The 26,600-nt window shown below is 36.4% G+C and overlaps 1 protein-coding gene across 4 annotated transcripts in view; it reads right to left on the reverse strand.

Annotated features, from left to right (window-relative positions):
• Window positions 1–26,600, reverse strand: part of LOC145681174 (uncharacterized) — a 396,630-nt gene that overhangs the window by 100,112 nt on the left and 269,918 nt on the right. For 2 of the 4 annotated variants that reach the window (XM_081752648.1, XM_081752647.1), the window contains exons 2-4: window positions 9,365–9,514; window positions 3,549–3,693; window positions 12–128 (exon numbers count right to left, since the gene is read on the reverse strand). In XM_081752648.1, the coding sequence (XP_081608774.1) occupies window positions 12–128; window positions 3,549–3,693; window positions 9,365–9,502 (400 nt within the window). In that variant the 5' untranslated portion in view covers window positions 9,503–9,514. Of the gene's footprint in view, window positions 1–11; window positions 129–3,548; window positions 3,694–9,364; window positions 9,515–13,168; window positions 13,343–13,569; window positions 13,589–26,600 lie in introns of those variants that run through there. The other 2 variants (XM_081752649.1, XM_081752646.1) reach the window with 2 other exon arrangements.

A 26,600-nucleotide genomic window follows, 5' to 3' on the forward strand; every position in this document is an offset into this window, starting at 1 on the left:
ACGGATCTTACCTTTAATTCTCTCTGCATACGAACTCTTGGTGCAAACAACGACAGGTTCTGCATCTTGTAGAACAGACTCAAGCAAAGGTTGTGGGTAGGAAACTTCTAAAGGTAGATATGCTCCTCCTATAGGAAGAAAACAAAGAACTCTCTAATAATTACTTAAGGCTGATGCTTAATTACAAATTTTATTTTAAAAGATTTAGTTACATTATGCTAGATCGCTAAGTACATTGCTTAATTCATGAAGTTGTAATCAATTGGCTTTATTCACAAATGACATACCACATGTCTTATGTACATGAAAACTCTGTGAACAGATTCGAAATTGTGAAATTGTTTTAATCATTCGAATTTCTACGAATATGACTTTCCAAGCTTTTCATGAAAACAACAACTCAGTGTAATTTACTCATGTTCTGTTGATTCAGCGAAACAGAAATATTACATTAGTACATATTATTATTTCAAATAATAAAGGGTCTTTTCATTACATCAAGAAAATCACCATACAGTATATCTGTACCAATTTGGTAAAATTACACCTACAAACTCTCCAATTGGTGTTCAGAGCATTAGAGTGCTTGTTATTTTTACTTCATTACGTAGGTCACCGTGTAGTGTATCGGTACCATTTTGATAGAATTACGACAGAGTTCAAGTTGAGTTTAGTATGTCATTTTGATAGCTGAAGTTCATTAAGTCTGTGAACAAGGGTCCAGGACTGAACCGAAAACCTGAAAGTGCAAGAAATTTTCATGATTCAAAATGATTCAAATAGTGACTTTGACTTATGTTTTGTGAGAAGTGGATTAAATTTATCTTATTATAAATTCAAAGAGAAAAAGTGAATGCAGCAGAGACTTTGATTTATGTTTTGTGAGGAATAAATTAAGTTTATCTTATTGTAAATTCAAGAAGAAAAAGTGAATGCAGGAGTGATTCTCATTTACGTTTTGTGAGGGAGTAGTACAGCAGAAATTTCTCAGTTTTTGAGCAATAAATGAGCAACAAGTAGCCCAATGTCATAAATTTTAAACCTAAATTAATTATCACTAATATTAATCCTGAAATAACCTATTTGAGACTTCAGGATTTCATGTAAAGATATCATAAGAAATTACACATACTGAACTAGACATAACAGTAATAATATACATAAAAGCATATATTAATAATAATAAATTATTTTAGTATCACGACCAGCGTAAGGCAAAAATTCTGCATTTTGTATGTTACATACAAGCAAAGACTTACAATATATCATAAATACGCAGTAAATCACTGTTTATACAGTATATTTGGCTTTATGCTGTTTACGAAAGTATTTTTATTTAATAATAATAATAATAATAATAATAATAATAATAATAATAATAATAATAATAATAATAATAATAATAATAATAATAATAATAATAAAATTAAGGGAAGTACTACATCTGGGCCTGATAACATTCCATATTATATTATTAATGCCTGTAGTAATGAAATAGCGTCAAATTTAGCTATTATATGTAACGCATCGTTAAAGACTGGAGTATTTCCTTCAAAATGGAAAAAAATATATGTTGTGCCAATATACAAATCTGGCGATAAATATGATGTTAAAAATTATAGGCCTATTAGTTTGGTAAGTGCATTCTCTAAGATTTTTGAACTAATCGTACACAAACATTTATATTTTAATGTAACGAATATTTTAAGTGATACGCAACATGGTTTTTAAAAAGGTAGATCGATTGTAACGAATCTCATTCATTTTACAGATTTTACGTACTTTGCACTAAAAAGTAATTTACAGGTTGATGTTATATATATTGATATGTCAAAGGCCTTTGACTCTATTGATCATAAATTACTTCTGAATAAATTATCAAACATTGCCCTATCATTATCTTATATTAAATGGTTTGAAAGTTACTTATCAAATAGAACTTTTAAAGTAAAAATTGGCAAGGTAACATCTAGTCAAGGTCAAATAGGGAAGGGAATACCTTAAGGGTCACCCCTCGGTCTGCTTCTTTTTTCTCTATTCATCAATGATCTACCAGGAAAAGTCAGGTACTCAAAAATACTATTATACGCAGATGGCATAAAGCTCTTTAGAATAGTTAATAATGAGTATGATAATTATCTTCTGCAGAAAGACTTAGATGCAGTAAATCATTGGTGCGAGAATAATTTATTAATAATTAACTCTGGAAAACAAGATATATGACATTCAGTAATAAAACTCAATACTTTGTCAGCAAATATAAAATTCATGGAGTAAGAATAAACAAAGTAGAACAAATTAAAGATCTTGGTATTATTTATAACAGATAATTGAAATTTAGTAATCACATAAATGATTTAGTGCAATCAACGAGAAAAACAATAGGTTTTATCTTTAATCAATGGCCTGATTTTTTGAATGGTAGTTTTTACGTATACTTATATAAGATACTTGTTAGGTCTAAACTTGAATTTGGTTCAGTCGTTTGGAACAGTTTGTCTAATATACTTATTAACAAACTCGAAGCAGTACAGAAATGTTTTATACGACTACCATGTTATATAATGAAAAAGGACTACTATTCACAGGAGTATGGATATTGGTTAACTTTTTGGGGACTTCCGTCTCTAGCAGAAAGAAGAAATTTTATGGATAAATACTTTATTCAAATGGTATTGAAATAAATATAGTAGCAATTACTGCTTGGAAAATATAGGAATAATAGTGCCGTGTTATATTGTAAGAAGTCATTCGACATTGGTAGCACTAAATTCAAAACGTGAAATATTGAGAAGAGTGACAATGTCTTATAACAGTTTAAAATGAACATATGTTAGGAGAAACAATAGATCAATTATTTTATTTTATTATATTTTTTCCAAAGATTAAACTGTTTTAACTTCATGACAAGGGTCTTGATTTTATTATTACTATATATATTCAGAATATCTTTAGTTATAACATTGTATTCAAAGAACCAATATTTTATGTGGAAATGTGACAATAGGTAACCAGGATCTTTTACATAGAGGATACGAAATTTTAAGCAAAGTTGACTCATTATTTAAACGATGGTTAAATGAAGCTTTAATTTCCATAGTTCTGTAAATAGTATTTTATGATATTAATTGTATCTATTTTAATCTTATTTTATAATCAGCTTTAATCTTGTAATGTGGATATATTACACTTCTGACAAGGGTCTTAACCTGCTAATATTCATTCTATATCACCAATTTTCTGGCCTTTTTTAAATGATTGTATAATGGTCTTAACATAGTGCTGTATTTTTGCCAATGAGCTGTTCACGGCACTGAAAATAAAGTTATTATTATTATTATTATAGTGCTCGTATTCTACTTGTTTCTTGTTGGAATTTAGTGTCTCCTTTGAGCACCGAAGCTACATGAGATAGAATCACAGGCACCATAATGCATTGAACACTCTCCCGCTGCGAATTCAACTCGGAACCATGCGTACCAAAGGTGCGCACGCTAGTTACTAGACCAGCGGGGAGGACAGTAGCAGTAGAAGAAGAAGAAACTTACCTGCTTTCAAGATCGCAATGTAACTTATAGAATACTCTAGACATCTGTCCATGTATATACCAACTATGGTATTTCTCTTCGTACCCATATGCCTTAACTTCGTTGCCAGTATATCAGTGACTTCGTCTAGTTCTTTGTATGTCATCTGCAATGAAAAGTAAAGACAAATTTACAAATTCCAAATCTTGCAATTTCAGTTTCACAATGGACAACCCTTGTATGCATGAATTTTCCTGACTACCCCATTTATCCCCAATTTTTCCTTTAATAGAGTTCCATCATTCGTCCGTCCACGATAAACACGATCTTTCTTTATTCTAAAGATATGGCTCTAGATTCAGAGGAATCAAGTGTTGCATATATAGCACCCCCGGACAATGGTACCTAACTACAATTTTATTTCATCTTTATTTTGAAAGTCTTGCTATACACGAAAGATTAGCTGTTTTACATCGTAGCAGTTACCTGCAGTTCCTCGTTGCTTCGAGGAGTTTCACCTCTCAACAGGGAAACAACAATTTCTTTCACTTCTGTTAGCCAAGACTATCAGCGTACTGTAATTAAGAAATTGAAAGAATTCCATTAATTGTAATTTATGGTAATAAACCTTGGCCTCACCTCCAATTTTACCTTTGCTTTACTTAACTGCAACTTTTAAGTATTCCATTCAGTTCCGTGCAATTCAGCTTTCTTTTTCCGTTTACGTTTTAATTTTATGTGTTCAATGGTATGTTCTTTCCTCGTGTGTCTCACAAGTCATGCTACGTTGAGCCTTTTGGTAAACTACCTCTACAAATTCTACAGGATGTCCTGAGATCAAGCCAAGAAGAACTGTTGTAATTCCTTTCAGCTTTTGTGTTTTGGTAAGTTTCCTGTCTCAGGCAGGAGAATGCTTGTCACGTCCTCCTGGAGTTTACGACATATGTACTTTGTAACAGTCAGGACAAAGAAGGAAAGCTGATTTTGTGGTTTGGAATATTCCATGGTGACTTTTGGCCACACGTGGAAAATCATCAGACGTTTCTATCTGACGTCACACATGAGTCGAGAACAAAACTATTGAATATAGATTATACATAACATATTATACATATCATTTCATATATATATTAGTGAAACCTATGGAATCAAGATTTTAGGATTTAGGGTTTAGATTTCTGGGCTTTCGTCATCTATGGCCATTAGTCCGCCACGTATGATGGATGGCGTCCCTTGGCGAGTACACTATACAGGGAAAGAGAAGGAAGAAAGCGGCTTGGAATCTATATATTACCCTCCCGGCATTTGCCTGATGGGGATAAGGAAAACCCAGGAAAACCTTATTCAGGATGGATGGCCTGAAAAAGCTTTTTATACTTTTTCGACCGAGTGCCCCCACCGGGAATCGAACCAGGGACAGCTCGCACCGAAGGCAAGAGCGCTAGCGACTACGCTACGCGGGGCTACAGGAATCCAGATTTTATTTATTTATTTACAAATTTATTTTCTAGGTTCCTCTAAAAATAAAATTTGCTTACAAAACATTATTTATTTTTTCCCATTCTCACAGTACATAAGAGATTACAAAGAAATAATGTTTTTCCATCCATCTAATGACTAGCGCAGTAAGGCGATATAAATTGGAAGTAGGAAAAGAAAAGATCGCAGCATGATGATATATTCAAATTATATCACAGCTAGGAGAAGCTCTTTGATTAATGGAAGATATCTCTACAGAGTTTATAATGATTCAGTCGTCTGCTAATGTCAAATTTGATCATCCTTGGCAGGCCCGTTTTATATATTATGGGCCCCCGTGCTCTAATTAATTTGCCGCCCCTCGCACAGAGTTTGCCCCCCCTCCCCCCGTCCCCCGAAAATGACCAATATTAGAGTTGAATTCAGTTTTTGGGGTCACTGAGATGAATAGTGACAGTTGTAATCCAATTCAAGGTCTTATACTCCACTCCCCAGGGAGGGGGTGAGATTTTAAAAGTAATCGAGAACGACAGATATTAGTGTTAAATTCATATATTTCGAGGTCGCTGCGTTTAATAGTATCAGTTTTCATGATGTTCAAGTTCATTCTCACCCCTTGGGGTGGGGATGGGAGAGGATGACTTTTTAAAAATAATCAGATATGCTAGCTAATTAGTAACTACTGTAATTAGAGCACATTAAACACATTAACATATTTTCTTGCGCGGGACTTTGCGAGTTGCTACACAGTAAAAAATGGTTGTGTTAATTGAACTCAAATTTAACACAGGGCAGTGGTTCCAACGTGACTACCACTATACGGTGTTAATTCAACACAGCCCCGCGGTGTTAACGTTTAATACAGGGGGTGTGTTACGTTTTTAACACACAACTGGTGCTGAGCGGTGTTAAATTCGGATCTGTGTTAGTATTTTCGGTGATGATTCGACACCATGTCAGGGTCAGTAGTGTGGGGAAAACTGTTGAGTGTTACTTGTGGCGGTGTTGTACCTACACAAAGACAGTAACACAGTGTGTTGTGTGTTAATCATTTTGTGTTAATATTAGACCATCTCAAGTATCAATATAACACAGTCCTTGTGTTATTTCAACACCATTTTCTTATTAACACACAATCTGTGTCATAATTCAAGGTCAAAGCCGTATAAGTAACACCGTTTTGGTATTAATTCAACACTCCCTGCGTTAAAATTCAAGGTCAGGCCACCAGATTAACACCGTTTTTTGTGTTAGTTCGACTCCAGTTCTGTGTTACTACGACACCTATTTCGGTGTTAAAATAACTCCGTGTGCGATATAACCATTTTTCTGTGTTGGAAAAGGTGTGGTGTGCATGCTTACGATTACCGAAGATTCTAATTTTAAAACAAAAATAGTAAACTACAAAACACTTCATTTAGAAAATCTTCATAAACTCTTTTGTCGTCCTCCCCAATACTTATTGTGAAGTATTTCTTGATGATTTGAAACACAAACTTCACCAACAACTTGTTCAAGAATGATAGGAAACTCTTACCTACATCTTTATAGTACGTTTGCCTCTTAATCGTGTTTCTACTGGTTTTCCGCCATTTTTGAAACACAGTCCTCGCTGTTGACTGGTGAGCTCTAGTGCAGTATAGAAGTGACACAGTAATACGATGTTGTTTGTCGCTGTTGGCATATTTCTTCAGAAACATTATGTGAAACAATTGAGAACACATCGCGAGGTTTGTATGTTGAAATTTTATGAATACCTGGATTTGTTTAAGTATTTCTTTCTACTGTGTTTGTGTGTAGCTTGAGTACACAAGCCTTTATAATTAGATGCCCAACGTATTTGGCAATCACGCAGAAAACAACACCGAAGATTCTACACTTGTGTTAATTTAACACGCAGGCTGTGTGTCATTTCAACTACCGGCATTTGACACACAACTCCAAATGGAGAGTGAGTTGTTCTAACCACCTGTTTGTGTTATATTTTAACACAATCGTGTTAACACATAGACATGTCGTTGAAATAAAACAACGATCTTTTACAGTGTAGTTTTAAATATTACTTTATTTAAAAAACAAAAATCCAAAATTTTGCCACCTCCTAAATTCTGCCGCCCTGTGCTCGAGCACAGAATAGCACTTACCTAAATACGGGCCTGATCCTTGGTTTCACAGAACTCTTCAAAATAATTTGAATTTGTTGTATTTTACTATTTAAAAAGTGGTAGTGCAGATTACCTTGTTTGTTATGAATTTAGGAGTTTTTTCTGAACTATTCAGGTCACTTATTCTCTGACTTTTTTCAACAACTGAAGTCTTTCACATGAAGATCGAATCACTTTGTAAAAATATATTATTATTAAGGTTCAAATTTTTCATTGAATTGTTATAAGTTATGTATAAAATTATCATTAAGAGATTAAACAGTAGCGTCCAAGTAAGACTCACGCACATCGTGCCTATGAAAGATCAGTAAAGTCTACATCACCTTCACCAAGAAATCTCTGGAAGCTTTTATCCCCACAAAAACAATATGTTTATCAAGAGATCAGTTAATCAGTTTGTTTTTAAATTTTAGAACCCTTGAACATAAGGAGTTAAATGTTTTCATACAGTTACTCCATCTTTATGCGAGTTGACTTCATCTGTCGAGGAAGGCCTTGGTAAAAGTGACTGAAACAATTCAGGAAAACACTTAACGACGCAATAACAAACAACGCGGAACCATACAACAACTTTTTAAAAATCTATTTAAAATGCATAACTACTTTTTTTAAATACATATTATTACATTTTATTATAAATTGACTAAATAAGACATAATTTCACAAATATGTAAGTAACTGTCCAAGTTTATTTACTAGTGATTACTGCGAAATGAGTTCACAAATGCCCGACGTGATCGTCCTTTGTTACTTTGGAAACGTCAACACAATCGACCACCTAATTCCTGCAAGACGAGTTTCAACATGTTACCACCAACTGATCAATTGTTTGCATTGCAGTGCTGACGCGATCGTGCAGTTCACCTACATGTTACGGGAGTGGTAATTTGTAAACGTAAGAAAAAAAAAAAAAAAAAAGTATCAGGTCCGTGTTCTAGATGTCAAGAGTAGAAGATATTCTGCACAAATCTGGAAATTCGAAAGCATACCAGACGATTTAGCACTACAAAGGCAGCCTACTCGCTGGAATTTAATATATCAACTTCGAATAAAGTCTTTCACTGGTGGTCTTTCGTTAAATCGTGAACGAAACCTACACTGCATACTTAAAACTGACCTACTCATGTCAAATCCTAAGACGCAAAATGCTTTCTCCTCGCCACTGGTAGCCATTTGGAAAATACCCTACTTGCCATCTAGCGGTAGTATTATGAAGCAATTTGGGCATTCTAGATAAACTTCATGATACGTTCGATATGTTACACGTTATATTTGAACCGTGGTTATATGGTATTCCTTATTGAACATGTCTTTTATCGTTCAAACCAATTTGAAATGCATTGCGTAAGTGGTGAACTTACGAAGCACTCATACTTAATAACTAAATTTACATAGTTTTAAAGATGCATACTCAAGATAAACTGATTGCTAAGTTATAACGACGTTTTATTATGTTATATATGTATTTTTATTTTGCATTTTATCTTGTGTTTTAATAGAGATGTGTTTTAATAGAGATACTTAATAGAGAATAGAGAGAACTTTTCCTCTTTTGGATTTAAGCTATTCGCTGAGCAAAACAATACGTTAATAAAAATTATTAACGTCTACGAATTTCGCCAACTATCCACTTTGGCTTCATCAGACATTAAATACGAGAAAACTAAGAGAATACTTAACTTTATACGTACAAATAAATGAACTATTAACACACACAGAACAACGATGATCCTTCCTGCATTTATTAAAAACATACCAAAAAATTCAGAAAATTAAAATATATTTTGACTGTATACAAATGGATCTTATCAGAGCTTGTTATCCATATTTAATATAACTTGCGCACATACACAGATTAATTTACAAACACTAAAAAAATGGAAAAAATAGTGATCTTTAAGGCAATAATTTACTTCCACAAAATCCACCAGGCTTTACATTGGCTTTTAATAATTGCTGTAGAATTTTATACACTACGCAGAAACAGTGTGTTTCTGTATTTGGAAATCGTGGAATAGAAAATTGCTTTACTTTCTATGACTTTAAAAGATGGCGAATTTGAAGATAGTGGGGAAGAAAATAGGGAAACTTGGCAGTAAGGTATGAACTAATGGTATATATATTACAGAAATTATAGCTGACCTACAAAACAGAACAAATACAACTAACTGCCTCATAAGTAAATATACTAACCTTTTCACCGCTATGAGTCACGATTGCTATGTTGTCTGGCGTTTTCTTGGCTTGTTCTATAAACATTTCGTGTAGACAACCAAGTTTGTCATAATTCTCCATGTTGACAACCGGGCAAAAAGCTGAAGAATGCATCATGTGCTCCTTATTCTGGAATTAATTAACATAAAAATACATTAGAATCTAAGAAAATGTCGACCAAAAGTATACGGCATTAAGAACAGTTAATATTATATGCTTTTCCTTTATTTGTATCTTTTTTATGATACAAGGAAAGTATTTGGATATGGTGCCATATATTCAAGGAACGACCGAATACTTCTCTTACACATTGAAAGAAAACAAAAATAAACCTAAACGCGGATCTTAATGGAGTCAAAGCTAATACCACAATTTGTACCAGCACAAGCACTAAATTATGTAACATATTTAATTTCATATCCAATTTTACCGCTGACGCTGAGTGATCATTTTCGGAACTTCTGAGTTATCATTGTCAGGCTAATGGAGATGGATATACGAATCTGAATACTGAAAGAACTTATAGAATAAGGGGGTAGCTTTACAATACACATTCCAGTTGCGCATTGATAAGTAGGATACCTTTAAAAAGGATACAGTAGAGTAGGGTAGGGTACGGAAGTTTGGACCCATTTTGTTAAAAGTAATCGAGCGTAACTTTTCTTGTTTCGTTAAAGAACCAACTGAAGTGGACACTGTAAAAGCAAGATTCTAGAATACAGACCCCCTTCCCATTTAGCTGTAATAAAGACAGAAAACAACGTGCCCTGCGGGGCTCTAAACCGCCTTCACTTGCTAACGGTCTTCGGCAATACTATGTCAATTAAATATCATACTTTGGTATAGAAAAGAACTAATCTAGCTACTAAACTATAATGGGGGACCTGTGTTCCAGAACCTTCCCCATTGTAAAGTTTACCCGAATAGATATTGGGAATAAGTGGATGGCCCCTAAGAAAACCCAAGACATCATGTTTATCAGCCTCAAGCTTACTTACTTGCATGCTAGACCAGGGTTGGCTGGTTTAAACCAGCTGTTTAAAAAAAAAATTAAATTAAATTAAAAAAACTGGTTTAACCCCCCCCCCCCAAAAAAAAAAGAACGAAAAATGCTTTAAATCGTGTAAACTTCATGATGACGTTTCCACATATCAAATCATCCGTATTACATTTATCTACTTTTCACCTTTTGATCAAGGGGTCCCGTGTTTAATTCTCGGTCGAACCACAACCCATCTTTCAAGTGTAAACCAAGTAGCGATTCGAGGTGTCCCTCTAAGCGAGTCTTCTCTGTGATAACCTTGGTATTTCATAAGGATGTTAAACCTATACATACGAAATGAAACCAAATTATATATTTCTACTTGAGTGAATACCTGTTGTTTTATAAAGAAGCCAAGGTTGCTTAAATATATTGATAGAAATTGCCAAATTTATCAACTGCCTACGTAGCTTCCAACATCAGCTTGGATTTGACTTGGTTTTAATTTTATTGAATGATACCTACATACCAAATTTGTAATTTAATATCTCAGTTTTAGCGTAGTGATTATGGTACGTTGACCTTAAAATTTTACATAGAAATACATTTAAAGTGATAACAGGATTTTCCCAATGGTTAAGGCGGGAGTTTCCCGATTTATATATAACTCTGTATAATGTTTTTACTTGTGTAACTGTTTATCTTTTCGTCCTTCTGAAATAACTCTTGATAATTATATTAACAAGTAGGCCTATGGAAAGATCAGTAAAACGTATTTTTATCAGAAGTCCTTCGTGAGTGAGTCGGCAATCGCATTTTGTGACCAATTAGCCCCGGTTTCGTGTCCAAATAGACAATTTCTCTTGGATGTAAGCCGAGAAGTGGTTTGGATCCCGCTTTAAGCTTATGTGACCCCCTTCCAGCATAACCTTGTTGTTGCATAATAACACCAAGGGGAAACAAACTAATTTCTGTCCATATTTAATATAAATACATAGAGTATATTATTTAAACCAAAAAAACCGGGTTTAAATAAAAAAAACTGTTTTTTTTTTTCAATAAAAACCATGATTTTTGCCAACCCTGTGCTAGACACATCGGGTGGACAGTGCCCTTTATACTCCACTGTGAAGAAATGGTGTGCGAACTTCAAGCGTGGTGAATTTTTAACAGAAGATGGTGACAGGTGTGGCAGACCAGTGTCAACTCCGGAAAAAGTGGACCAGATTCATGACCTGATTTTGAGCAACAGACGGATTTCGCTTTACGAGATAGCTGACGAAGTGCACATATCCAAAGAACGTGTTGGGTCAATAATCCATGATCAGTTGGACATGCGCAAGCTTTCTGCGAAATGGATTCCGAAATGTTTGAACGCGGATAAGAAACGCGAACGTGTGAGATCATCGCAGGTGATTTTACGGCATTTTGCGAACTCCAAGGACGATTTTTTTGAATCGGCTTGTTACCCAGGATGAAACGTGGTTGCATTACTTTGATCCGGAAACCAAACAGCAGTCATGCGAGTGGCGCCATTCAGGATCTCCAAGGCCCAAAAAATTCAAAGCACAAAAGTCCGCAGTGAAGGCGCTTGCCTCAATATTCTGGGATAAGGATGATGTTTTGCTCTCAGACTACCTTCCAAAGTGCCAAACTATAACTGCAGAGTATTACTGCAGTCTGCTGGCTAGGGTAAAGGACGCTATTAAAGAAAAGCGCCACGGAAAGTTGACATGAGGTGTCTTGTTCTTACGGGACAATGCTCTCGTCCACAAGGCTGGCAGAACAATGGATTTTCTGAGGGACCTAGGGTTTCAGTGCATTGACCACCCATCATGCATTGAACCCACCATCCATACTCGCCAGATCTTGCCCCTTCTGATTATTATCTGTTTCCAAAACTCAAAACAGCACCGAAAGGATGGAAATTTTACAGTGATGAAGAGGTGATAACAGCTGCGGAACAGTTTTTTGAAGACTTTTTTTTTTCAGGGGTTGGAGAAGTTGCAGCATCGAAGTGCCAAGTGAGTTGACCTTTGAGGGGACTATGTTGAATAGCCTCACACTTTTATGCCCACAACTCAAGTCCTTCTGGGTCGGGCCGAAAACTTATCAGCCCACCCTCGTAAAAGTAAGAATTATTACGATTTGAGTGCTTTAGAAAGTGAAAATTATTACGGATATTTTATGTATTGTTCCACTATCCTCGTTTATGCGTATGCCCCCGTCGCTGACGCGCCTGCTCCCTGAGGACGCACACCCTCGCTCCGCTTGGGCCCCGCTGCGACCCTGCCCTGACTCGGTTAGATAGCATTCGTGCTTTTTTTGTGGCCACCTAGCACAAGTTGGTTCGTGGTTTACGCACTGGCCCCTCATTTAGTGCATGTTCTGCAAAAAGAAACCTTAAAATGCAATAAATGTGTAAAAATTTGGTAGAACCGTCTGCTCGAGTAATGCTTATCTCGCATTTCTACAACATATACTAAAATTCCATTTTTAAATAGTACACAAATCAATTACGTTTTCCTTACTTCAATTTATTTATCTTGTAAATCTTCTATTTTTTACGTTACTTCTGCCCCCTTAACATAAGCTTAACATATCTAAACATAAGCCAACCTAATCCAACCTTAAACGAACCTAAACTAACCTAACGAATGTTGTATAAGCTGGAGGGAGCTGAAGGAATTTATGTACTTTTGTTGCATATGGTATACAAGGAAAGCAGTCCAAAGGCATGCAAACATATTCCAATAAATACATAACAAAACATGCAATTAACAATGTGTAATATAAACTACCTCGTATGTCATCGCTGATAAACTCAATTGTAAATTCACACATTTACAAATTCATTATGAAACATCATGCCGCAAAAATAGTTTAGAAAAAGTATAAAATCCTGCTTCATGCAGTAGTATGAAATACTTGAAATGGAATGTATTTCTGTCATGTCTGCGTATTTTTTCCCTAGACCAATGCATATTGTTCTGCTCAGTAGCAGACGACAAGACAAGTGACAACGTTTACGCGCATATTTCGCGTCAGATTTATGAAACATGAGAGGAACGATTTGCGTGAATGAGAAAGTTTTGTTGATGAATGCTGGCAAAACAGCTATTACAAACGAATTAGGAATCAGAGTTTCAGCCAACGAAATATAGGAAGTTTTGGGATTGAATATTGATTGTCTATTACCTACCTACATTGGTAATTTTGTTTAACTAACTGTTATCGGGACGCTTTGGTGAGATGTGACTTAATCATATGTGATTCTTATTAATCAAGTACCAAATTTCACAAAATTAAATCCCCACGTTAAGCGGGTTTGCATATCCAGGCTCCTAACTATGAAAACATTTACGCTCAGTCCAACCTCAATCATTTCACGAATTCAACCTGTTTTACATATGTTATTAGGACATAATATCGATTGTAATTTATTCTAAAAACACTTTTATACATTGCAAGAGCTGTAACGTCCAAATATTTACTGAGAACTCATAGTCGTATCGGAATAAACAAAAGCGAGTATGGAACAGTAAACTGCTATAACAAAAGGCAAAAGAAGATGTGCAAAGGCATACAAAATGGTCGAGTGGTTTGGGTCGATACACTATCAATCACAGGTTTGTGAGGTCAGACCCTGTAGCAAGTTGTTTCTTTTTTAAGTGTTTTCCTATTTTCATCCGGAGGCTGAAAATATTTCTTTCAGTAACTCATTGATAACTTCTTTTGTTTCAAATTCGATTAGAACGGAACATTATATGAATTGCGAATCTTAAATCCATAGCTAAAAAAATGAAGTATACTCACTACTCTATTATCCTCTGATTTGTAACGAAACACTATTTATAAACAGTGGTGACTTCAGAAAATTATCCTCGAGGGGAATTTCAATATGCGGGTGGAGGACAAACATTGGTAGTCCACATTGAGCACGATCGAATATATGGTCCTGAAGGCAGAAATTTCTTAGCTCGAGAGGGGTCTCAAATTCTCCCTCAGATCACGTCCTGAAAGCATCATTGCTTAAAAGCTTTTCGTAACAAATATAATATTACACTTGTTTCTCGTTCTACATTTAGAATTGGTAAAATCATAACTTATAGAGGATTATAATAAAAGCATAAAAAATACAATACCAACCATGTATAAATTATCCTGTAAGTTACCAACCTTGAGTCAGATTAAAACTCAAATATTTGTTTTCGGATTGCACTTAGAAGTAAGTCCTCTCTATATAATCCTGATTGGAAAGCCATGTTTAACACTAATTAATTAATCAATATTTATACGAATATTTTTTATTTTACTATTTTTACTATTCAATATTACATACACTTCATTTCCAAAATCAAAATCTCGAATATGTATATTGCACGAGTGCAGACTCGCAAATAAATGATTATTTATCATATATATTGGTCTCTATTCGAAATTCTATTTAATCGAATCCGACAAGAACACAAACAGAAACATCGAGAACAGGTGAAAAAAGAGAGAGAGAAAAAGGCGTTGTACCCGGGAAGTAAGTTCGAATGGTGCTTTACAAGCTGAACGCCTTAGACCACTCGGCTATGGTGACAACTAGTAATTGTAGCAAAGGCTTCGAGTAGTATTCTTATTACAGAATAACATTTTCTATTGCCTAAAATTTAAACCTAATTTACTTTGATACATCTATTAATTTGTTACATGAACTCGTTCTTGTTACTTTGATGAATGATGTATGTTGTTGATATAGATTCTATTACACGTTCTTTCGTAAATATTATAGAAAGTATCAGGGTTATTGATGATCTTTCATGGAAATTGACTGGCGCATGCGCAGTACACAGACAGTTCAATTGGAAGGCGAGGAAGGAATTGCTAACACACTGCTAGAATGTTTCATCGCTGTGAAGTATAAAGAACTGCTAAAATGTGTTTTACGCTTGCGTAAAGAATCACCAAGTTAATGTTTGTCCAAGTTCTCACAAATCAACTGGATTCATGAAAAATAATTAATATTGTCATTACTGCACAATATGAAGAATAAAGAATGTATATTACACCAGGCCCGTATCCAGTGGGGGTCTAGGGGGGCCGGGCCCACTCTAAATTTTTGCGGGCCCCATCTAAAATTTCCACGGTAGGCTTGCAAATGAACTATCATATGGTGATGAACTATAATATGGTTGGTTCTGGCCCCCCCTAACTTCAGCCACCCCCCCCCCTACACTTTTGGGCTGGCTACCGGCCTGTATTACACCACATTGTTCTCGAATTCGAACTTAGCTAAGGAAGGGACAATAAACAAAATGTGATTTATTCATTCGAATTGAGATAATTCAATGAAACTAGAAATTACACAATCAAAAGGAAAAATATCGTTAAAAAAACAATAATACTTTTATCCGAGATGTGAAATAAAGTTATTAATTAACTGAAATGAAAGTAATATTGGGCATGATATAGAGTAAGAAAAAAAGTAAATGTATTCTTAGAAACGTTCAAAGTAAATTCATAAATACGTTTTGAAGTTATACTACTCTTCCTTTACGTTTTAACGAACTAATAAGTAAACAAGCAAAGGAAAAGAATGAAGAACGAAAGTATTGCTCTTGAAAAAATATAATAAATAAATGAAACTTAAATAAATGTTTACACATAAAATAACACACTAGTACTTCGTGTAGTCACCTCCAGAGTCAGTAACTTCTTGAAGTCTGGAGGGGATACTAGATACAAGTCTCGAGCAATACGACGGTGTGTCACGAAAATGTTGCCACAGTTCCATAACATGATTTTGAAGAAACGTTTGGTCTCTGTCTTCACGTCTCTCTTCCCATTCTTGCACCATGTAGGCCCACAGATGTTCAATTGGGTTCAAATCTGGGGATAGAGGGGGCCACTCAATACAAATTAACTCTGGATGTTCACTTAGCCACTCTTGTGTTTGCCGGGAAGTGTGAACAACACTGTTGTCATGCATAAATATATATTCTTCCTGTTCGGGGAAGTTTCTTTCTAAGGACGGTAACAACGTTTTTTCTTTTTCGAGGATATTAATGTAAACACTGCTGTTCATTCTCTCAGGCACCGCAACCAAATCTCCAGGACCAGCAGCCGTCATGTAACCCGAAAAATGTGCTGATATTCGTCCTGAACAAGAAGTTCTGATAATATTTTGTTCAGCATACCTGGTTCCGCGCGGTCTATACAATATAACTCTGCCTTGTTGGTTAGACTTGAAAACCTTCTCGTCGGTCCAGATGACTAAGTCCCAATATGACTAAGGTTGGGTTATATTATTCTGTGCCCATTCCATTCGTCTGGCCTTGTGAGTTTCAGTCAGGAGAGTCTTCCTAGTGGGTCTTGAACAGTGTAGACCAGCCCCTAATAATCTTCTTATTATTGTTTCGTGAGAACAATTATATTCTCTGGCTTTGTCCAAGAGGATTGACGTGTGGCGTAGAGGTTTGTTGATTACTTCTGTAACTAAAGCTTGATCTTGAGCTGCAGTTGTCACTTTTGGCCTTCCACTTCTTGACCGAGACCTGAACCATTCACCACCTTCTTCATGTCGCTGAACCCATTTCTTGATCGTTTTCTTGTCACATCCCAGATCTCTAGCAATCTGAGGCACAGTTTGTCCCATTTTTGCTCAGCCTATGATTTCTCCTCTCAGAGCAACAGACATTCTCCACAACCTTTAGAACGAGGCATTTTGAGAACCTGTTACAAATTTGCGTTCAGGCGTGTATGACAAATGTCGGTAAAGTGCATCTTTCTGTTTCTACTCCGCATGCACCAGTCAATTTTCATGAAAGATCATAAATAATCCTGACAATTGCTGTAATATTTATGAACGAATACGTAATAGAACCTATATTAACAACATCATTCGTCAAAGTAAAGAATACCGTAAACATAAAACAATTTCAACAGACTATTACATCAGGCCAAAATAGGTTTAAACTTCAGAGAATACAAAATAAATTTCATACTGTAACAAAAGATTGAACATGAAACACGCTTACTATATTTTCAACTTGTCACATTAGCCGAGTGGACTAAGGCATTCGGTTAGAGATTCTGAGGCACCATTCAAGAGTATTTCGACTCCCACCCCAGTACAATTTGGTTTTACCTCTTCTTGACGTTTCTGTTTGTGATCCTGCTGGATTCTATTAAATATAATTCCGTAATACGCTAAAATATAGGTAATATTTGAAGTTCTTAACCTCCCATTTTTACATTTTTCAAGCTCAATTGAGAAGAAAGAGGGAAAATGAAAGTACAAAGATTTACAATAATTACTTAGCATTTACTGTCATTGTAAATGTGGATATTTTATTTATGAAAATGTATAATGAACTAAAAATATATTTAGTAGGTCACATTTCTCCATTTTTCGATTCTAACTTTAAAGTTACAGTTTAGGCGGTGACATATCGAAGACCCAGGGGGGTTGAGGGAGTTGTAACCCCTCCCATTGAAACTTTTATATTCTATTGAAATAAAAAGTGTTTCAGTTTATAATCTTGGAAAAGCAACAATCACCGTGTGTGGAGGACGGTTTATTTATACTACGATTTATCACTTCCAAATGTGTAGAAGATGTGACTGGATATTGTGTATAATCATTCAAGAAATATAAGACAACGAAGGGACTTCGTAAACTCTTCACGCCACCCCAGGAGGACGAAGTGCGTCCCGCCGTCCCTCGGTTGGGAACTACTGCTTGCGAGGGAAACATTCTAACAGTGTGTTAGCGTTTCCTTCCTCGCCTTCCAATTGAACTGTCTGTGTACTGCGCATGCGCCAGTCAATTTCCATGAAAGATCATCAATAACCCTGATACTTTCTATAATATTTACGAAAGAACGTGTAATAGAATCTATATCAACAACATACATCATTCATCAAAGTAACAAGAACGAGTTCATGTAACAAATTAATAGATGTATCAAAGTAAATTAGGTTTAAATTTTAGGCAATAGAAAATGTTATTCTGTAATAAGAATACTACTCGAAGCCTTTGCTACAATTACTAGTTGTCACCATAGCCGAGTGGTCTAAGGCGTTCAGCTTGTAAAGCACCATTCGAACTTACTTCCCGGGTACAACGCCTTTTTCTCTCTCTCTTTTTTCACCTGTTCTCGATGTTTCTGTTTGTGTTCTTGTCGGATTCGATTAAATAGAATTTCGAATAGAGACCAATATATATGATAAATAATCATTTATTTGCGAGTCTGCACTCGTGCAATATACATATTCGAGATTTTGATTTTGGAAATGAAGTGTATGTAATATTGAATAGTAAAAATAGTAAAATAAAAAATATTCGTATAAATATTGATTAATTAATTAGTGTTAAACATGGCTTTCCAATCAGGATTATATAGAGAGGACTTACTTCTAAGTGCAATCCGAAAACAAATATTTGAGTTTTAATCTGACTCAAGGTTGGTAACTTACAGGATAATTTATACATGGTTGGTATTGTAATTTTTATGTTTTTATTTTAATTCTCTATAAGTTATGATTTTACCAATTCTAAATGTAGAACGAGAAACAAGTATAATATTATATTTGTACGAAAAGCTTTTAAGCAATGATGCTTTCAGGACGTGATCTGAGGGAGAATTTGAGGCCCCTCTCGAGCTAAGAAATTTCCGCCTTCAGGACCATATATTCGATCGTGCTCAATGTGGACTACCAATGTTTGCCCTCCACCCGCATATTGAAATTCCCCCCGAGGATAATTTTCTGAAGTCACCACTGTTTATAAATAGTGTTTCGTTACAAATCAGAGGATAATAGAGTAGTGAGTATACTTCATTTTTTTAGCTATGGATTTAAGATTCGCAATTCATATAATGTTCCGTTCTAATCGAATTTGAAACAAAAGAAGTTTTCAATGAGTTACTCAAAGAAATATTTTCAGCCTCCAGATGAAAATAGGAAGACACTTAAAAAAGAAACAACTTGCTACAGGGTTTGAACTCACAAACCTGTGATTGATAGTGTATCGACCCAAACCACTCGACCATTTTGTATGCCTTTGCACATCTTCTTTTGCCTTTTGTTATAGCAGTTTACTGTTCCATACTCGCCTTTGTTTATTCCGATACGACTATGAGTTCTCAGTAAATATTTGGACGTTACAGCTCTTGCAATGTATAAAAGTGTTTTTAGAATAAATCACAATCGATATTATGTCCTAATAACATATGTAAAACAGGTTGAATTCGTGAAATGATTGAGGTTGGACTGAGCGTAAATGTTTTCATAGTTAGGAGCCTGGATATGCAAACCCGCTTAACGTGGGGATTTAATTTTGTGAAATTTGGTACCAACAGGGGTAAAAGCGCGGAGGAACGCTGGGCTACGCCGTCCTCCACCTCGAAGAAATATGTATGGCGTTCCCGCAGTTCGTAAAAAAATACAATGGGAAAGGGGGAACGGCGTGGCGTCATGCCGCTACCTATCGTCCCCTCCACCTTTTCAGATCCACTTTTACTCCTGAGTACAAAGAAACGAAATTTATGCTCTAATATTTGAAGAAAGAAGAAAACAAATCAGTGAACGAATGAACGAAAGAAATTAAGATATCAGACAAACAAAGAATCAATTCTCATTCCAAACGTTCCACAAAAATGAATGGAGAATAAAACTTTTCAAATATCATTCATTTAAAATACCAGTGGCAAGGTGATGGTACAGAGGTGTGGACTGCATTTCTGACAACATAACAAAATATGCATGTTCTCAATTAAGGAAAATAGCTATTCAGGAACGCCTTTATAAATATACAGGGTGGTTCAGAAGTGGGCGTACCCCCCCCCCCTTAGTTTCAACAGTATAGTGTTAGTTATGTTAGAATGTGTTGACTCTTAAGAGTGTCTTTAGAGTCATAAACATTTGTATGATCATCATCTGTGTCGTAACACAGCTGAATTCTGCGCCAAGTTCTCGCAGATGTTTTGCGGAGATACTCCGGAGTCACGGCGGTGAAGCCGTTTTCCACATCTGCTCGTAATTCCTGCGTTGTGTAATATCGAGTGTTTCTCACTTGTTGTTTTATGAAACCCCAGAGAGCATTGTCTGGTGTCGCCAGATAGAGACTTCTTGGAGGCCAGGCAAAGGGAGCTGGTGAAGATGCACAACCTCTTCCAATCCAGCGACCAGGAAAAATCTGATTCAGGTAATAACTGTTACCAAGCAGAAAGCCAAGGATGTTATAAAATAGAGGATCTGCTCATATGTATCTTCATCACGACCCGCTCAGGAGAGTAATGCTCCCGGAAGTACGTTTTTTTCGCGCGCTACTCTCGCCAGCTGTTTTTCGCGCTATCCTAGTCAGCTGAAAGTTGGTCACAAAATTTATATCATGGAGTACAAGGGGAACAAAACGAACCCTATATGATGGAGTACAAGTGGGAAAAAACGAGCCCTGCGAGGCTTCTAACCCGTTCCTACTACTACTACTTATCTGCACAAAAGTAAGTAAATCACTTTTTTGAGTATTATTTTCATATTATATTAATTTAAAAAGTAAAAAAAAAAAAACTTACCTTGGGCCGGGTTTGAACTCACGCAAAATAGAATTTCGTTACTGGCATATAGCGCTAGCCCAGTCAGCCACGAAGACCGATAACCGTGGGACGTAAAACTCAAAGGTTTCGTTTCACGAAGACCGACAACAATAATTGTTTGATTTCTGCTATTTGAATGCAATGTGGCAAGAAATGGATAACGACAACCAATTAGAACTGTGTTTTTCGTTCCTACTTTCGGGAGCATTACTCTCCTGGGCTAGTCCTTCTTCATCATAGGAACTCAATGAAGCCACAAAAACAACCGAGCATCGCCTGAACCATCACGTCTGATTGGCTACTCTCGTTTCCTCCATGATTGTAGGTGTGGCGAACCTGTGACGTATGGCTTCACGATTTTGTTGTATGGGCAGATCCTCTATTTTATAACATCCTTGCAGAAAAAAAATGAACATGGGTAGCAATTTTGCCAGACAATGCCAAACAATGTTACCAAACAAATGTGGGTAAAACCTAAAACCGTCAGAAAACATCAATTAGGGGTACGCCCACCTCCGAACCACCCTGTAGATAGCGAGAAACGGTTTTTCACGATCAATTAAGTATCCCAAGAATGTATTCCATCTGCATTCTAATCTCTCTCTACTTAAACCAGAAGTAGTACAAATCTACTACCACTTCCACTTCGAATATTAATTGTGAAAATATGACGACCAAACTCTTTTAAGTGTAAACGTGACATTGTGACATATTTAAAAATTAATTAATGTTTAAAGTTCGTTTCCCATTATAAGGCAACTATAAGTTAGAGACCTGCACGGGCAGGGATTGGGCGGTCCGATTCTGTTATTTCTTTAGGCCGGGCCGGGCTTCGGCGGGCCGACACTGATTTCTCTTCAGGTTGGGCCGGGCTGGGGCCGATTAATTCCAATAATTATTGACTTTCATTAAACGATAATTAGAATAAAGGCAAACGTTGAAGAAGTGTGCCCGTGAAAAATGTTACAAAATGAAACTTTTAAAATTTATCGGGCCCGGGCCGGGCTTGGGCCAAGAATTTTTTTAAAAAAACTATCGGGCCGGGTCGGGCTCGGGCCGAAAATCTCCAAAACTTTTCGGGCCCGGGTTGGGCCGGGCCTAGGCACATTCGGGTTGGATTGGGCTCGGGCCGAAAAATTTGGTCTGTGCAGGTCTCTACTATAAGTTTGCAGGCAACTGAATGGTTTAGATCAGTGGTTCTGAAACTTGTTGTTACTGCGACCCACATTAAATAATAAAAAGTATTTTGTGGCCCTCCTATTTTTATTCAAATACATATTGACATTCTAGTTGTCTATCGATAACTTTCAAACTAAATTGTAATGTAAATTTATGAATGCAGTGGCCCTGTCGGTACAAGAATATCAGTCGGTAACGATCGAGCAAGTGTAATATTAATTTCTTTTTCAATAACAGCATGTAATATGAAATTGAACGTATTCTCAAAGAGAGTTCAAGTGTTTCCATAGAGAGGTAACACTACTCCCGACGCAATGCCCTACCCTATGACAGATTTTGACTCACACACTCTCTTTCCATCCTAACGGAGCATCACTACTGACTGAAACAGGGCAGGACTCTGGGTAACCACTTATTCTACACCTCATTAACAAACGCTTCCAATTTTCTGAGTAGTACTTCATAACGTTTTTCTGCATCAAAACAAAACAAAAACAAAATTGGAAGGTAAAACTTCTCGCGACCCACAAAGAAAAACCGCCTGTGACCCACCAATGGGTCGCGACCCACACTTTGAGAAACACTGGTTTAGATGTTTGATTCAACGATTTTTTCTTTCTTTTTTTAAGTTACATACTCACTTGTGAGTGGAAAACACTTGGAGAATTTATACGACTGCTTTCACTTTTGTTGGATTAGATTTGACATATTTTTTTCTTTCTTTAAAAAATCTGCACGTGCAACAAATTTCAAGTAAAAGTAATATTTCTGGCAGTAGTGCTATACGAGGTGTGTTCAAAAAGTATCGAATCTTTGGTTGGCAAAAATTCATTTAATGATTTGGAAATCCAAAACACTAATCCTCTTCAAGGTACACACTTCCGCCATTGTTGGAAACACTTCTGAATCGCAGTTTTTGCAATTGTGTTGTAAGCAACCGTGGCGTCGCATTCCTCATGATACGTTCTCTTGAATTAAATCGGAGAGTACCTTTTAGTCAAGGGCGCCAATCCTGGGGGGCGAGCCCCCCCAAAGCTGATGTGGGCCCCCGTTATTGTATTTAAGAATATATAATATTTGGCATAATTTGAATGCAATTTGTCTTAAGATCCTCATATATGCCTTCTGCATCTGAATTCCCCCCCCCCCCAAAAAAAAATTACGGAGAAATCGACGCCCTTGCTTTTAGTGGCATTTTCAGCTTGGGAAATAATCAAAACTTACACGGAGACACGTCCAGTGAGTAGGGAGTCTAACGACACACAAGAATGTGTTTGGAGATGAAAGCCTGAACCATATTTCGCAGACACTGTCGTCATGCCCAAATTCTCAGTCAAAATTGAATGTATTGATCCGATTGAATGGTTTTCGCTTGGGTATCGCATGCTTTTGGCAAGATGCAATATCACCGCTGAAGTTTTTCTGTCATTTTATAAAAAGAAAAGCTGAAATCCGAGGGGCCGCGGTGGCTTAGTGGTAGAGCGTTCACCTCTGGTACATGGAGTCCCGGCTTCAAACCCTGCTCCCGCCAAGGGAACTTTGTGGTGAACAAACACCCTGTGCGTGGGTTTCCTCGGGGTTCTCCCGTTACCTCCCACTTTCTTAATTCCACCATTTCATTCATTACTCATCATCACCGTCTCCTTTAGCCTAACCAGCATAACCGTGGGGCGTAAAACTTAAAAAAAAAAAAAAACTGAAATTCGCGGACAGCTCACTACAAGTCTTCACTCGTTGGCGACTGCCAGAGACTGATGGTTTCTGCGGGCGGGAAAAAATTCACGACTGCACATGAGTGTCCCTTTCACATCTACACTGAAGAAAGTATCCCGTACTTCATTGGTTTACGCGGGGGAAAATAAGCTTCAATACTTTTGAATATATCTCGTATGTCTCATAACTAACATATATTTCATATGTTATTAATGGTCGAACTAGTGGTTGGCGCTGTCCCTAATCTTACATATAGCTATAGATGTTCAAACATATAAATTTCCTGGGCCTTATGCAGAGTCGTTCTGACGCGTGATTACTGCCATACTAGAGTTCGACAAACATGTTTCCTGCAGTAGTCAGGCCTTTAGTATGATGTTAATCATACCTCTAAACGACTCTGCATTAGGGATGGCCTTTTTCGAAAAATCTGTTTTTCGATTTTCGGAAATTTCGTTTTTCGCTTTTTCGAAAAAAAAATTCGAGAAATTTTTCGTTTTTCGTTTTTCAAAAAATTTTTCGTTCTTCGTTTTTCGAAAAAATGTTCGTTTTTCGTTTTTTGAAAAATTTTCCGTTTTCCGAAAACAATTTCGTTTTTCGTTTTCGAAAAAGCCATTTTTCGAAAAAATGTGGCCATCCCTACTCTGCATAAGGCCTTCTATGTCCAGTGCGAAGATTTTTTTTTTTTTTTTTTGTACACTCCTGTCTTCTCTCTTCCCGCGCTTTGACTGTTATGATTTCGCATTCTGCCTTGATCCCAAAAAATTATGGGGCCCGTAAACATTGAGAATTTTTTACTCTCACGTTCGTGTTTACTGAGAAGGAAATTCGTAAATTTGGCATCCACGGTACGTAATTCCCTCGTGTAGGATAAAGGAGAATGATTAGCGTAAGGGAATGATGATAAGGTACGGTACCCTCATCTCAGACTACTTAGTAAATATTGATTAAAGTACGAATAGTTGAAAGGTAAGAATGTTCAATAATTCTTCCGGACAGTTAAAATTGTAAAGAAGTAGCCACTTACGTAATCACAGAATATTACGTAATGTTTTCCAGAATGACTATGACAAGTGGCTTCATGTGCTTAAAGTGGACAGTTTGGGTTACATACTAGAGATGTTGGTTAAAGTTTAACTTGATAAGTTTCCTGGTAATAATTGTTCTCTATTGTTAACTCTTAATGCATCAAGCCTAAATCGCCAACGTTGTTTACCAAGCTGGGGTCCTCTAGGGACCCCAAGTATTATTTTAATTCCTCAATTTTTTTTTTTTTTTTTTTTAACTTTTAACGAATGTATCCTCGATCCAATTATGTAGCAGATATCCCAAAAGAATGCAGAGCACATTTGAAAATCGAGAATAAATTGGTTCTTATAGTTGCAGCGGTATCATCAAATTTCACCCTCTGGGGTCCTTAGAGGACCCCGCTTGTGTTTTAAGGGTTAAGAATGATAGACAAATCAGGACCACAACTAGGGAACTGATCTCTAAAATCTCTCTGCTACTATGAATTACTACAGATAGTGTTTCTTCTGTATACGGTGTGCCTTCCAAACTTCTTATATTTTTCTCTAATTCCCTTAGCTTTTGCTGCTGACTATAGATTTGATAGTCTTCTCTTTCTTTGAGCTCTTTCGTGGCTAAACGCTTAGCGTACGGGTCTTTGGTGTAGAAGATCGGGTTCGACTCCCGGCGAGAGATCACGAGTTTCGGATCCCATGTTAAGCTGTAAATCCAGGGTCTAAACAGGGACGCTAATCTACAAATCAAATTTTCTTTTTTGTCTCCGCATTTCCCCATCTTTATATGGAGTCAGTGTTTCAGTCTTTTTTCTTCCACTTTCTTCTATCCTAGGTTCTCTATTTTCATTTCCCTCTCCCTTAAATTATTTTGTATCTTCTTCTGTCATCTCAGTTTGAGTCTTCCCCTCTTCTTCTTATCTCTTACCTCCACTGGGCTAAAAGTTTATCATTCATTGCGAACAATATAGCGTCTATTCTGATGGAGTATGTTTTGCTTCTTTTGTATATTTAAGTACTTTAGCCTATATGAAAAAAAAAAACAGCACTTTTACATGGCAAATATAATTGTTGTTTCCTTCTAACTGGACTACAAACGCTTCTAACAATGATTCACAGACACCTAACAATGACACTCATACTTCTAATAGTATCGCAGCTACACCTGACTGTGACACATGTACTCCTAACAGTCACACAATAGGCCCTACTCTTTTTACACTCACAGTTATTCCTTGAGTTTAGTGTAGGGATGAGCAAAACCGGTTTTTATAAAAACCAGAAACCGGTTTCTAGAAAAACCGAAGCCCGAAAAACCGACATTTAGGTTTTCTCCAAAACCGGTTCGGTTTTTCACCGAAACCAGTTTCGGTTTTCTTAAAAACCGGTTCGGTTTTTCACCGAAACCGGTTTCGGTTTTCTTCAAAACCGGTTCGTTTTTCACCGAAACCGGTTTCGGTTTTCTTCAAAACCGGTTCGTTTTTCACCGAAACTGGTTTCGGTGAAAACTTTTAGAAAACACATAAAACTATTTCTGTTGAAACGGAATCGATTTTCGGAGAACAACGAAACACTATTCTGGTCAGAAATAGAACAAATTTTGGAAGAAAACGGAACCGGTTCTGAAGAAAACCGAAACTGATCCGATGAAAAACCGAACCGAACGGGGTTTTGGAGAAAACTGAAACCGATTTTTGGAAATTTTCAAAAACCGGTTTCGATTTTTCTAAACA

The sequence above is a fragment of the Thermobia domestica genome, chromosome 3 (genome assembly GCF_964235325.1).
Source record: "Thermobia domestica chromosome 3, izTheDome1.hap1.1, whole genome shotgun sequence".
NCBI lineage: Eukaryota > Metazoa > Arthropoda > Insecta > Zygentoma > Lepismatidae > Thermobia > Thermobia domestica.